Consider the following 13048-nt stretch of genomic DNA (forward strand, 5'->3'; position numbering starts at 1 on the left):
TTATGTTAATATCTGTAATGCTTTGTAATAGTGCTCTTGCTGTGCCTTATTCTCTGCCTTCCTCGCATCCTCAAGCTTCTTCCAATCTGTCAATGCTTCAGCATGTCTCTTTCGCTCTTTTGTCCTTATTCTCTTCTCAGCTGCAGCTCTTGTTTGAGCCTCCTCGAACTAAACAACTCTTTCATAGAAATCATTGCCTGACAACAAGAATAGTAAGCCATTCCCAAAAATCTTTCTATCATTGTTTCCTACCTGCTTTTTTGACTCCTGGTGAGCAAGCTGACTGCGAATTTTGACACAGTACATCTCATTCAAGACATTGGATGCCTGGAGTGTAATAATGCATTTTTTCAGTGCAACATTGGCTGCCTCAGCTTGGTGGAGAGATGCAAGAAGCAAAATTTTATTTGCAGTTGCTAGATGAATGTTTGTGACAGGTGCATGCAATTTCTTGATGGGGGAGATAGTGTGGGCTGTGGCATGCTGTAGGTCAGTCTGCGAGTTCATTGGTGTTGATGAGACAAGTTTTGACAATGATATTTCAGCGAGTCATTAGATGATAGTCTCAAGATCTTCCTATGATGAGCTTACTGAATGTTTTCTTCATATCTGTTATTACTAAGTTGTGTTGACATCTTTTGAATGACATCAGCAAGAATTCTAATGGGCAAGGATGATGTGATTGGAAGATAGGACTTAGTTGATGTTTCCTTGCTTGGAGCCAGCATATTGCTAGGTACGATGTCACCATTAAATGACCAGACATCAGTCTTGCAGAAAGCTATGTGAATGAGGTCTGGTATGAGTGCACAGAGGTGAGCGCAGCCATAGATGGTGATGAAATTGGCCTTCATGATGCCTTCCCCTTTTTCCCTTGTGGAGTATTGGTGAACTAGGCCTAATAGTAGTTTCATCTGTTTTGTATTGAGGGGGATTCTTATTGTAACTCTACACAACTTGCTGCATTAAGTTTGTGTACAAATAATTGTTGCTGTGTGAAGCATTAAGAAGAGGGTCTTTTCATTTTGTGTCATCTCTATACTGTTAGAGTGACTCCACCCACGAACGACCACATTATCAGCTATTGGTATTTGTCTGAGTCACTGACCATAGAGATATTTAGTTTTATAGGTATTTATCTATAGATCATATATCTAAGAAGATATTAGGTCTAGTTGGATTTAGATTTTGTTGTATTTAACTGCTTGGCTAAGACCAGTTAGATGCACTCCCAATAAATATATTCAAAAGTGAATCCTCAAGGCACATTTATCTGTATATTCTGCTCAAACCTGCCAATTGCAACATTCGTTTTCTATAAAAACATGCCCTGACATTCACTTGTGTATGGTTTCCTCAAAAGCCTATCTCAATTGCATTTAGCTCAGTGGTTCTCATGACAGAATCAAAATCTGTTTCTGTTGAAATGCATGGGTTTGAAACCCATTTGATGTTATATTTTTGCTGTTGAAACATGTCTTAAATATTTGCCCATGAATAGTTTCTCAGACACATATCTTTACTGATCTTAGTCAAGTGGTCAACAGAGTCAATATCAGTTTCCATCAGACTGTGCATGTTTGAAACCTGTTACGCACTCAAATAGATCTGTTAGGCGGAGCCCTAAGAGGGGCGTCGTCTGCTAACGTTCGTGACATAACCGGAAGGATCTGGTATAGCAAGTGAGACTGGCGACGACGAGTCGGCAGTGATCACAGTACGCGCGTGTCACGTGACTTCGGAGACGGATGTCTTAGAAGTCGCTTAAGGTAAGGACAGTCTTGTCCGTACGATAAGGTCGATCGAGGTAGACTTAGTCGCGATGAGCAACTAAGAAAAGATACTAGAGACTGAAGCCAAAGGGGCGTTTAGAGGGAAGTATGTTCCAGGGAAGATTGAGTAGATTCAAGTTAGAGAATCTAGTACAAGGTGACCGACTACTTATACTAAGTGGAGAGGGTTAAGGGCAAGGCTACCGCACAGTAGGTAAGGGTCGAGGGGAAACGAGAATGGTATAGGTGCGTTGGCAACAGAGCCGAATTAGTGGTGGGTGGTCGAATGTGGAATGAGACTGAGAAATGTTGGAATGGACCAACGGTAAGAGTACAACGTGCAGGAATCCGCAGTCAGAAGGAACAGGAAAGGAAAGCCACATTGGTGGCACGAGTCAGACCGAGTCACAGGTGCAGGACCACATTGGTGGTCGAATCAGGGGAGGAACGTGCGTGCACGTGCATAGAGGCGGGCGATGCGAGGGATGGGAACGGTCCCGAGGATCCGGTCAATGGAAAGTCGGTAAAGGAGGACGAGCTGGTAGATGGTGAGGGCCAGGATGAAGGGAAAATGATAGGGGAGCCATGTGACCGATGTTACTTGTAACAAAACCTGCCAACAGTGATGTTATTTTGGTTTTATAAAAAAACATATCTTGTTATGACTCATGCCACACATGTGGCTTCCCTTTCTTGACTCATGCCTCCTGTACATTGTATTCTTACCATTGGTCCATTCCAAATTTTCTTGGTCTCATTCCCATTTTGACAATCCAACTGGTCTTAGCCAAGCAGTTGATACAACAGAATCTAAATCTGTTTGTGTGGGTTCAAAACCTGCTAAAGATGAATTTGCCAAGTGATCATGAGAGTCAAAATCTGTTTCTCTTGGACTATGCAGGTTTGAAACCTGTCAGTGATAAGATTCATTTTATATGAAAATGCACCTTGACACATGCTCATGGTCAGTTTGCTTAAAAGCTCATCAAAGTTGTGTTTAGCCAAGTGGTTGTCATAACAGAATCAAAATCTATTTCCATTGGAATGCAACAAGTTTGAAACTTGTTGAATGTCATCAGATTGAAAATCTGTTTCTCTTCAGCTGTGCAGGTTTGAAACCTGCCAACAACAACATTTTTATTCTATAAAATCCAAAATGGTGGAACGTGATAAATCACGAGTTAATGCAAAAGACACATCATTATACAAATTACAAACCTGCTTAGTTCAAGAGAAATATATTTTGACTCTGGCAACCACTTGTTGAATAAGCACAATAAAGAATCTCAGCCTCAATAGATAGATTTGTATTTTTCCTCATTCCCCAGGTTATTCAGCACTTTTTCAGGCCAATTGTTAGATAAACAGGTCTTGAAGTCAAGAGCCCCAGCAGGAGTCTGTGTCTTTTTGCAATAAGAGCATTATAAAAGAATCGACAGTAATCATGCTATTGAAAGAACTGACAAAATGCAGATAAATGTACCTTGAGGACTCACTTCTGAATCATTGGGTTCATTGGAAGTGAATTTAACTGGTCTTAGCCAAGCAGTTGATATAACAGAATCTAAATCTGTCTGTGTGGGTTCAAAACCTGCTAAAGATGAAATCATCAAGTGATCACCAGAGTCAAAATCTGTTTCTCTTGAACAGCGCAGGTTTGAAACCCGTCTTTTATTTTTATTCTATGAAAGCACACCTTGACATATGTTTATGGTCAGTCTGTTACACTGACTGTCGGTCGGTGTGTGTGAACTTGGATAGGTCTTCTTAGCGACGGCTCGAGTGAGCCTATGAAGCTAAGGGTGGTTCTCGGCTTGACGGAATGTCAAGGGTTCCTCCGGTTATCTCGGTAAGACGGCGCTCGTCGAGATACAGGGCTAGCGGATACGGCTAAGAAGCGGAGAGCGACTTAGAAGTGCGGTCTAGACAACTAAGCTGGGAGGCTTAGTTGAACAAGTTTCAGGATAGAACCAAGTAGATTAAAGTAAAGTCTAAGTACAATAATCTGTCTACTTATATGTGCTACATGTAAGTGTTCAAGCTCAGTCTGTAATCTATAGTATATCTAGGATCTATGATAACAAGACATGAGGTTCAGATAAGGTACATGAGGCTTAACCTCTGATCAAGCATGCAGCGCCAAGTGCGGCTGCGCATAAGTACATGAGGTGCCAAGGGCGCTCCGGATCTTCATGAAGCGGCATGAGGTATACATGCGCTGATCTAGGGTGACCATGAGGCGTACAGCCTCCATGGATCAGGTACAAGGCCATCTAGGCCAGGGGCGGTGTCACTGCGGTCCAGACCGCTGTCTTTCTAAGTGCAGGCGGCGTGCAGCCACATCAGGAGTCTAGCAGAGCGGGGGCTGGTGTAGGCAGAGCTGGGGCTCCAGTAGGTGTTACGGATGCTTGTAACACAGTCAGCTTGTCAGCTAATCAGAGGCAGGTTTGAGCAGGATAAAATAAAACCACTTCTGAATGTATTTATTGGGAGTGCATCTAACTGGTCTTAGCCAAGCGGTTAAATACAACAGAATCTAAATCTGTCTGCATGGGTTCAAAACCTGCTGAAGATGAATTTGCCAAGTGATCACCAGAGTAAAAATCTGTTTCTCTTGGACTGTGCAGGTTTGAAACCTGCCGGTGGTACATTTCATTTTCTATGAAAACATACCTGAAAATTTGCTCATGGTCGGTTTGCTTGCAAGCCAATCACAGTTGTGTTTGGTCAAGTGGCTCTGATCACAGAGTTGAAATCTGTTTCCATTGGAGTGCAATAAGTTTGAAACTTATGGGATGTCACATTTTTTCATATAAGAACATGTCTTGAATATTTGCTCATAGACAGTATCTCAGATGTTGATCTTCATTGATCTTAGTCAAGTTGTCGCCAGATTCAAAATCTGTTTCTCTTGAACTGTGCAGGTTTGAAACCTGCCAATAACAACATTTTTGTTCTATGAAATCACACCTTGACATTTCCTTATCAAGATTGATGTCTGAGATGCTGTCCATGAGCAGATATTTAAGACATGTTCTAATAGCAAAATGCACCATTCAACAGATTTTCAAACTCCATAAAGAAATCATATCAGAGCATATTTTTATAGAAAAAAAAAATTCATCATTGACAGGTTTGAAACCTATCATGGTTCAGGAGAAACAAATTTTGAGTCTGGTGATCACTTGCAATTTCATCTTTAGCAGGTTTTGAACCCACACAGACAAATTTAGATTTTGTTGCATCAACTGCTTGGCTAAGACCAGTTGGATGCACTTCCAATGAACTCATTCAAACGTGAATCCTCAAGGCACATTTATTTGCATTTTGTCAGTTCTTTTAAACTTGAAGGTTTGATTTGTAATCTGCTCTTCTTTTTCTTCAACCAAATCAAGACCTTTAGAAAGAATTGAATTGTTATTTCACTTAGCCTTCCAAGTTTGCATCAAGACTTTGGTCGTGAATAAAAAATAGTGTTGTCAGGTTTTTAATTTGGTCTGTGTGTGGCAAGGTCTGACTTTGCCATACTGGTGCAGGAAGGCAGGGGTCTAAGTAAGGATAATGAACTAACATCCCCCTTGGATTCAACTGTGTGATTCTTTTATTATCAGTTTTCACTCATGGACCCATCTTCATTGGTCTTAGTCAAGTTGTCACCAGAGTTAAAATCTGTGTCTCTTGGACTTTGCAGATTTGAAACCCACTCTGATGATGATATTTTTCTTCTATGAAATCACATCTTGACATTTCCTTGTGAATGGTTTTATCAAAAACTCATCTTCAATGGTCTCAGCCATGTCATTGCCGCAATAGATTTAAAATCTGATTATCCTTAGCCAAGCGCTTGTTGCAAACAGAATTGAAGTTTGTTTCTCTTAAACTATGCATGCTTGAAATATGCTGAGTGATACATGTTTTTGACCTGCTCGGTACAGGAAAATCAGATTTTGACTTTGATAACTCCTGAACTAGCAACAATGAAGATCAAAGTCTGAGAAACCATCCATGAGAAAATATTCAATCAAGCATATTGCAACATGAAAAAGAAATACATCATTTGACTGATTGCAAACCTGTGGGCTTTGATTGAAACATATTTTGAATCTATTGTGGCAATGATATGGAAAAGAGCAATTATGATGGGTTTTGGAGAAAACTATCTATGAGAAAATATCAGAGTGTAATTGCATAGACTAAAAATATAATCATTGGCAGGTTTAAAACCTGCATGGTCCCAGAGAAACAGATTTTGACTCTGATGATCACTTAACACTGATATCTTTAGCAGGTTTTGAACCCACACAGACAGATTTAGATTCTGTTGTATTTAATCGCTTGGCTAAAACCAGTTATATGCACTCCCAATAAATACATTCAGAAGTGAATCCTCAAGGCACATTCATCTGCATTTTGTCATAATATGGTTGCCACAATTGATTTTTTTATTCTACTCTTATCGCAAAAGACATCAGACTTCTTCTGAGCCTCGACTTTAAGACCTATTTATCTAGCAATTGCTCCAAAAATGTGCTAATGGCAGACTGCCATGGTGGGCCAATGATGTTTGTGATGTCTTTGGATTAATAACTGGGTCATGAGTGACAACTGCCAATGGAAGGATTACATATGGTTGGGCTCAAGGGTTATGTTAGAACTGACAAAATGCAGATAAATTTACCTTGAGGATTCACTTATGAATAAAGTTATTGAGAGTGCATCCAACTGGTCTTAGCTGAGCAGTTGATATGACAGAATCTAAATCTGTTTCTGTAGGTTCAAAACCTGATAAAGATAAAATTACAAGTGATCATCAGAGTCAAAATATGTTTCTCTTCAGACTGCACAGGTTTGAAACCTGCCAATGATAACATTTATTTTATTTTATGAAAATGCACCTTGATGGCTTAAAACTCATTGAATGCTGCATTTTTTCTATTAGAAGATGTCTTGAATATTGAATCATAGACAGTCTCAGACACTGATTTTCATTAGTCTTAGTCAAGTTGCCACCAGAGTCAAAATCTGTGTCTCTTGAACCGTGTAGATCATAACATTTTCTCATAGATAGTTTTCTCAAAAACTCATTTAAAAATGGTCTTAGCCACATCATTGAAACCCATCAGATGACACACTTTTTTTCATATTGCAACATGCTCAACTGAATATGCTAACATTCATATTGTTGGCTCTCATATCTTCACCCTGTGTTACGACAAACGGTCATGTGCGACTAGGATGATCTAAACAGTGACAACCACGACAGTGGTACCGAGTGCTGAGAGTCGTCAGCCTTTACAGACAAGCAAAGGTTGCGTACTCGAACGTAGCTCGTGGTGGTTAACAAGGGGTTACGCTGAGATGATAGCGGTTTACAGACAGTGAGAGGCGTCACTGAAGGTACGAGTCGATGTCGAGCAGGTAGCTTTAGTGGGACAAGGAGTTCAAGGGTAAACCTAGTAAGATTAAAGTAAGGAATATCTACTGTTAATCTTCGACCTTATATAAGACTACTCTTCGTATCTAAGCTCAGCCTAAAGCTGGGTTCTAATCTGCTTATCTACATGAGTCAGAGATAGCGTCCATGAGGCGGGCTTCTATCGTAGATAGGATCCATGAGGCATCCTTCTATCAGTACATGAGGCAGCATGAGGCTTGCCTTCTATCTTGATAACATAAATAGGTCTTCTAGACCTATGTCGTCATATGTCGTCACGTGCGGTCCAGACCGCTTATCTAAGCCGGCAGTTGCCGTTTATCAGTCTATCATCTTCTATCGTCATCTATCGTCATAGAGCTGGTGAGACTCCGGTATCGTCTATAGCCGTGCGGTGGCAGAGGGCTGTCTGCTGGCAGGGGACTCATGCCATGTTACTGTAACACCCTGCACACTTCATAGTATCACTTCACTCAGTTTGCTTCCTTGCAGCAGTCAGATCCTGATGAGTGTGAGGTCAAAATTCTGAGAGTGAGAAACAGTGTCCAATGCCAAAGTGTTGGATCTGAGATTTTTGTGTTTTTGGTTTATATGTATAAGGTTGAAGTGCACTGTATTTGAGACCTTTCATCATCATGTTGCTCTCCTCTCGCTTTTTGAAAGTGCTGTATTGTGGTATATATTTAATTTATCTGTTCAGCTGAGGACAAACATTGAGAGTAACAGGGAACAGTAGACTCACCTTGCAGATTCCCTTCTGAATGTTTTTTTTTTAAATGCATCTATCTGGTGTTAGTCAAACAGTTGCCACAACAGAATCCAAATCTGTTTCAAATCTGTGTGTGTGGGTTCAAAACCTGCTAGAGATGAAATTATCAGAGTCAAAATCTGTGTCTCTTGGACTGTGCAGGTTTCAAACCTGCCAATGATAAAATTCATTTTTTTTAATGAAACCGCACCTTGACACATGCTCATGGTCAATTTGCTTACAAGCACATCAGAGTTGTGTTTAGCCAAGTGGTTGTCTCAATGGAATCAACATCTGTTTCTATTGGAGTGGTACAGGTTTGAAACCTGTTGAATGTCACATTTTTTTCTATGAGAACATACCTTGAATGTTTGTTCATAGACAATATCCCAGACATTGATCTTCATTGGTCTTAGTCAAGTTGTCACCAGAGTTGAAATCTGTGTCTCTTGGACTTTGCAGATTTGAAACCTGCCAATGATTATATTTTTATTCTATGCAATTACATCCTGACATTTCCTGATGCAAGTATAAAAATATGAAAGCTCAGAATCCAGTGAATTCATGCACTTATGATATGGTGGTCTTCATCCATGTCATTGCCCACCAAGTTACATATATTTACATACTCTCTTCACAAGCACTTTGGCTCTGCCTTGCGGAAGCATGTTTAGTGAGGCATATGCACCTGTTTCTGGTTTTTGTAACTTAGCTTCCTACAGTGCACTACCACTGTATTATTCCATGCACTCCCATAGCACAGTTTGACTTATATTCCACTATACATGAATCTGGACCCAGTGCAGATAAATGCATGTTGAGGATTTACTTCTGAATGAATTCATTTGGAGTGCATCTCACTGGTCTTAGTCAAGCAGTCAATACTCCAGAATCTAAATCTGTCTGCATAGGTTCAACACCTGCTGAAGATGAATTTGCCTAGTGATCATCATAGTCAAAATCTGTTACTCTTAGACTGTGCAGGTTTTAAACCTATTGTTTTCATATAAAAACATGTCTTGAATATTTGCTCATAGACTGTATCCCAGACATTGATTTTTATAGGTCTTAGTCAAGTTGTTATCAGATTTAAAATCTATTTCTCTTCACCTGTACAGGTTTGAAACCTGACAATAATAATATTTTTATTCTATGAAATCACACCTTAGCATTTCCTGATGGATAATTTTAATGGTCTTAGCTATAGTTACTGCCACAATATATTCAACATATGATTTTCTTGGACTGAGCAGGTTTGAAACCTATATAATCATTCTTTGCCAAGTGGTTGTCACAACAGAATTAAAGTCTGTTTCTCCTGGACTGTGCATGTGCAAAAACCTACTGAATGATACACATTTTGTCTGTGCCTGCTGCCTCTCTTCATGGTTGGCTGGTCCTTCTGTAAGGTCACCTTGAGACTTGCCTGGATCATAGTCAATGAAATCTTCATCAGCAAAGTCTTCTATTTCTGTCAGATTGTGAATGCAAATAAAATTAAGGATGGCACAAAGGGCTGGGAGGATGCAAGCTTGTGTTGGTATACTATACTCTGGTGGGTGTACCAGTATCATGAAACACCTCCTGAGAACCCAAAATATTCTCTCAATGACATTATGAGCTTGAGTGTACCAAAGATTGTGAATTTCTTTCAATGTTTTTAGCCTGTCACAGTATTGAGAAGACTCTACTACATTGACCTAGTCATATATTGCTCACTGAACTGCAGCTCAGCCCCATTCAGCCAAATGGTACTAAACACCTTGATATGGAATAAGAAGTGAGTTGCACATTCCAAACCAAGCATCTGTGAGATGGCTCCTTATTAAGAAATGGGGTCATATAAATAATGACAACACCTATGATAAGCTGGACAACCATTGCCACTGCTATCTGGAGGAGATGGAAACCAGTGAATTTGCTCTTTTGCTGGAGGTGGCATTAGGCTTATATATGACTAGACCCTAACTAAACCCTATGTCACTATTGTTTGTATATATTGTGGTGAATGAAACAAACTGCGGAACAAATTGAGAAACACATGGCAGCTGTCCAGGCCCTCCCAAAAAAACAGTAAAAGACTACTGGAGGTAGAGGTGGAGATGTTAAGTCAATAGGAATCAATCTTAAGACTATTGGAGGACAACAAGAGGAGACAATCAAGTCAGACAGAGGCAGGAATGAGCAGAATCTAAGATGATATTCAAACTGATGATGTACAGAGAATTTACAGGGATTATATACTATAGGAAACATAACAGAAGGTCAGTCAGTGCAGTGCAAGGCTATGTATGAAGCATGTGGAAAGCTTATCAATAGTATAATGGAACATAATAAAATGAAGTTGGAAATGAAACAAGGTCCAGATAAATGAATACAGTCAGATATGTAAATAACCAGAGGACTGGAAAAGGGGACATATGAAAGGGGGAAGAAGCAGAACAAAGAAGTGGGTTGGATCTGGTGTAGGTGAGGAATGTAGAATGGTAGAAAGTGGGTGGTATGAGATATACTCAGATGGTCCTCTGTGCACGAATCTAATGTTGGCCCAAGGGGATTGCTACTGAGTGACAAGTGCGACAGCGTGCACTGAGTGAACGTGAGGCGCATGTGTGGGTGGTGGAGCACAGCGACTCTCAAGTGAGTTGGGGAACGGATAAGACAATGTTTGTATATGAGAATATAAAGACTGGTGCTCGTGCACGTTCAAGCGCTTATTGTTGGTCAGCAGATATGACAGAGATTTAGACTTAGAGTCCAACAATGTGCGGGAAGAAGATGATGGTCATTCTACATAGAGACAGGAGTATATATATTCTAAGTAGTGTTAAGCGCTGTCAAGCGCTAAAGCGAGCCGGAAAGCGAAGTGAGTACATGATGATATGTAATAAGGGTCCGTGACGAAACATACAGAATATGTGCACAAGAGCCGGAGATATGTCAGAATACATGAGAATAAGATAGGAATACGCACTGACGAACCAAATGGACATGGAATGGATGGACAGAGGATGAGCGACAGAACCAAAGATGCGTGTGCATATATGCACGACCGAAGCGCCTGCATGCGAGCAGCCGACGAAGCACGAAGTGTGCTGAATGAGATATGGGTCGCGCTGTGTTTGGGAGGTGATTAGAGTGTTGGAGAATTAGCCCTCTATGAGGCCACAGAGATGTCAGTCTCTACATCTCATAGGAACTTAGCCTCTGACTGTCCCCAGTCAGCGTACATAGGGGTGGATGGACTTAGCTTATTTTCGTCGAGAAAAGTCACGTGATCGTGGGCAGAACGTGCCATATCGGATGTGGAGCAGGTCCACTGTGGTCGCGTGAATTGTGGTGAGCGGGCGGAATTGTGCTGACATAATGTGGTTCATTTCCGGCATAAAAGCCAGTCACGTGTCATGCTTCTCTTCTTCAATTCAATACTCCATCACGTCTTTGCGATTATCTTTCATCATCTGCTATCATGTCCTCTGCCATCTTTGATCCTGCTATGCTCACTGCTTCTCCCTCACCCTCTCCTGAGCCTGAGGAGTGCACCCAAAACAATGGCGACACCACTCTCGACACTGTGCCTCCAAAGGAGCCACAGGAATCCATCGCCAATTGGATCGAACGGTCCTGGGCGGTGGTACTTGATACCATGCACATTTGCATGAAGATGTCGCCTCCTCCAAAACCAGAGCTCCTGGAGGAGCAAGAGTCGTGGCTCCATGACTGGAATACCGCTATGGTAAGTTTCTTTCCATTCTCCACTTACTTGTTATACTCATTGCTTTTGTCTAGGCCGATATGACTTCCGTCTTCAAACGGGCGTGCGCCATGCAGCTGCATGTTTTGATTGGTGACGTGGACACCATAGAGCTCAACAAGGGCAAACTTGCCGCCAAGACTTTGGCGAAGGCCGTCAAGGCATGGAAGGAGAAAGCAGAGGAGTCGGCTTTGACTGTGCACCCGACGTGCGCTGAGAAGGAGAAGGCGGCAGAGAAGTCGAAGTCTTCTGAGAAAGGGAAGGGGAAGGAGGCCGAGAAGGATAAGGAGCCTTCGCCTATTGTGACAGATATGGGGCAACCAATGAGTTTTCTCTTACTTTTACTGCACTTTTTGGTTGTACTGATGCGCCCCTTTCTAGCATTTTGGCGGGCGCATGACTGCTACTTCGGTTATGCAACTGGCGAAGGAGTGTATGTGGTGCGCTGCATCTGGCGCTAAGTGCGTCCTTGAAGACTCAAATGCAAGGTGCAATCCTTGCATCAAGGCCAGGAAAGGTTGTTCCTTTGGTATGTGACTTTCTTCTGTTTTCCTTTTTGGTTTGCTAATTCCTTTGAATAGTCGCAGCCAAGAACAAGGAGCATGCACCTGTTCTGACCAAGGACAAGGTTGCGCCTTCTTTGAAGTTGAGCACGCCGACTGCTGCCACTGTGCCCGATGCTGGTGAATCAGAGGTGGAGATAGTCGGTGAGACTACCGCCAATGAGGATGTCACTGGTGGTGGTAAGGCTATTGTGGTGCAGCGTGCTAAGCGGCTGGCCACCACTTGTTCTGCGCCTGCGCCGAAGCGCCCTCACCTCACCTTGAGGCTCAACTTGAGGAGGTGCAGATTGAGTCTGCGCAGCTTTGGCTTCACAACGCCGAATTGGAGACAGAGGTGGCTAAGTATCGGGAGACGCTTGTCGATCTGCAACAGCACACTCATGTGCAGGAGTCAGAATTGCTCCACATGAGCAACCAGCTGTATTCTTTTGCATGCAACTGGGGTTCTTGGGAGAAGGAGATCGGCGAGATGCTAGAGAAGTAGATAGTGGCCAGTTCCTCATTAGATACTTTTTAGATTAGAACTGCTTGTCAGTGCCAAAGCACCTTATACTATAGTTGCTCCTGGTTCCGTGCAGCACTTGTGTGCCTAATAATATCTTGTTTGTCGCATCCATCCATGTCCATATCCATTTCCAATGTCCGAATCGATTCGCTGGCCTAATTAAATAAGAAGGAATTTGTGAGTAAGTGCATGTAAGAAATATAGAGTCGCAAGAAAATACGGCGGTCACACAAGCTGCATGCTTGTCTTTGTCATCTTCAGGCGTCCTTTCG

General features: G+C 41.8%; 2 protein-coding genes across 2 annotated transcripts; one reads left to right on the forward strand and one right to left on the reverse strand.

Annotated features, from left to right (window-relative positions):
- Window positions 1–507, reverse strand: F5147DRAFT_653256 (uncharacterized protein; the record flags this gene model as incomplete). Its single annotated transcript, XM_041433761.1, has 2 exons — window positions 1–168; window positions 253–507. 2 exons carry the CDS (start codon window positions 505–507, stop codon window positions 1–3), a joined length of 423 nt encoding a protein of 140 aa, XP_041292478.1.
- A 10916-nt stretch (window positions 508–11423) lies between these two features.
- On the forward strand, window positions 11424–12755 carry F5147DRAFT_774199 (uncharacterized protein; the record flags this gene model as incomplete). Its single annotated transcript, XM_041441576.1, has 5 exons — window positions 11424–11690; window positions 11744–12010; window positions 12090–12237; window positions 12290–12451; window positions 12517–12755. The coding sequence occupies 5 exons, from the start codon at window positions 11424–11426 to the stop codon at window positions 12753–12755; spliced, it is 1083 nt and encodes a 360-aa protein (XP_041292479.1).
- Window positions 12756–13048: the final 293 nt, after the last annotated feature.

This window comes from Suillus discolor (genome assembly GCF_016758755.1).
Source record: "Suillus discolor strain FC423 chromosome Unknown F5147scaffold_30, whole genome shotgun sequence".
In the NCBI taxonomy this organism is placed as follows: Eukaryota; Fungi; Basidiomycota; class Agaricomycetes; order Boletales; family Suillaceae; genus Suillus; species Suillus discolor.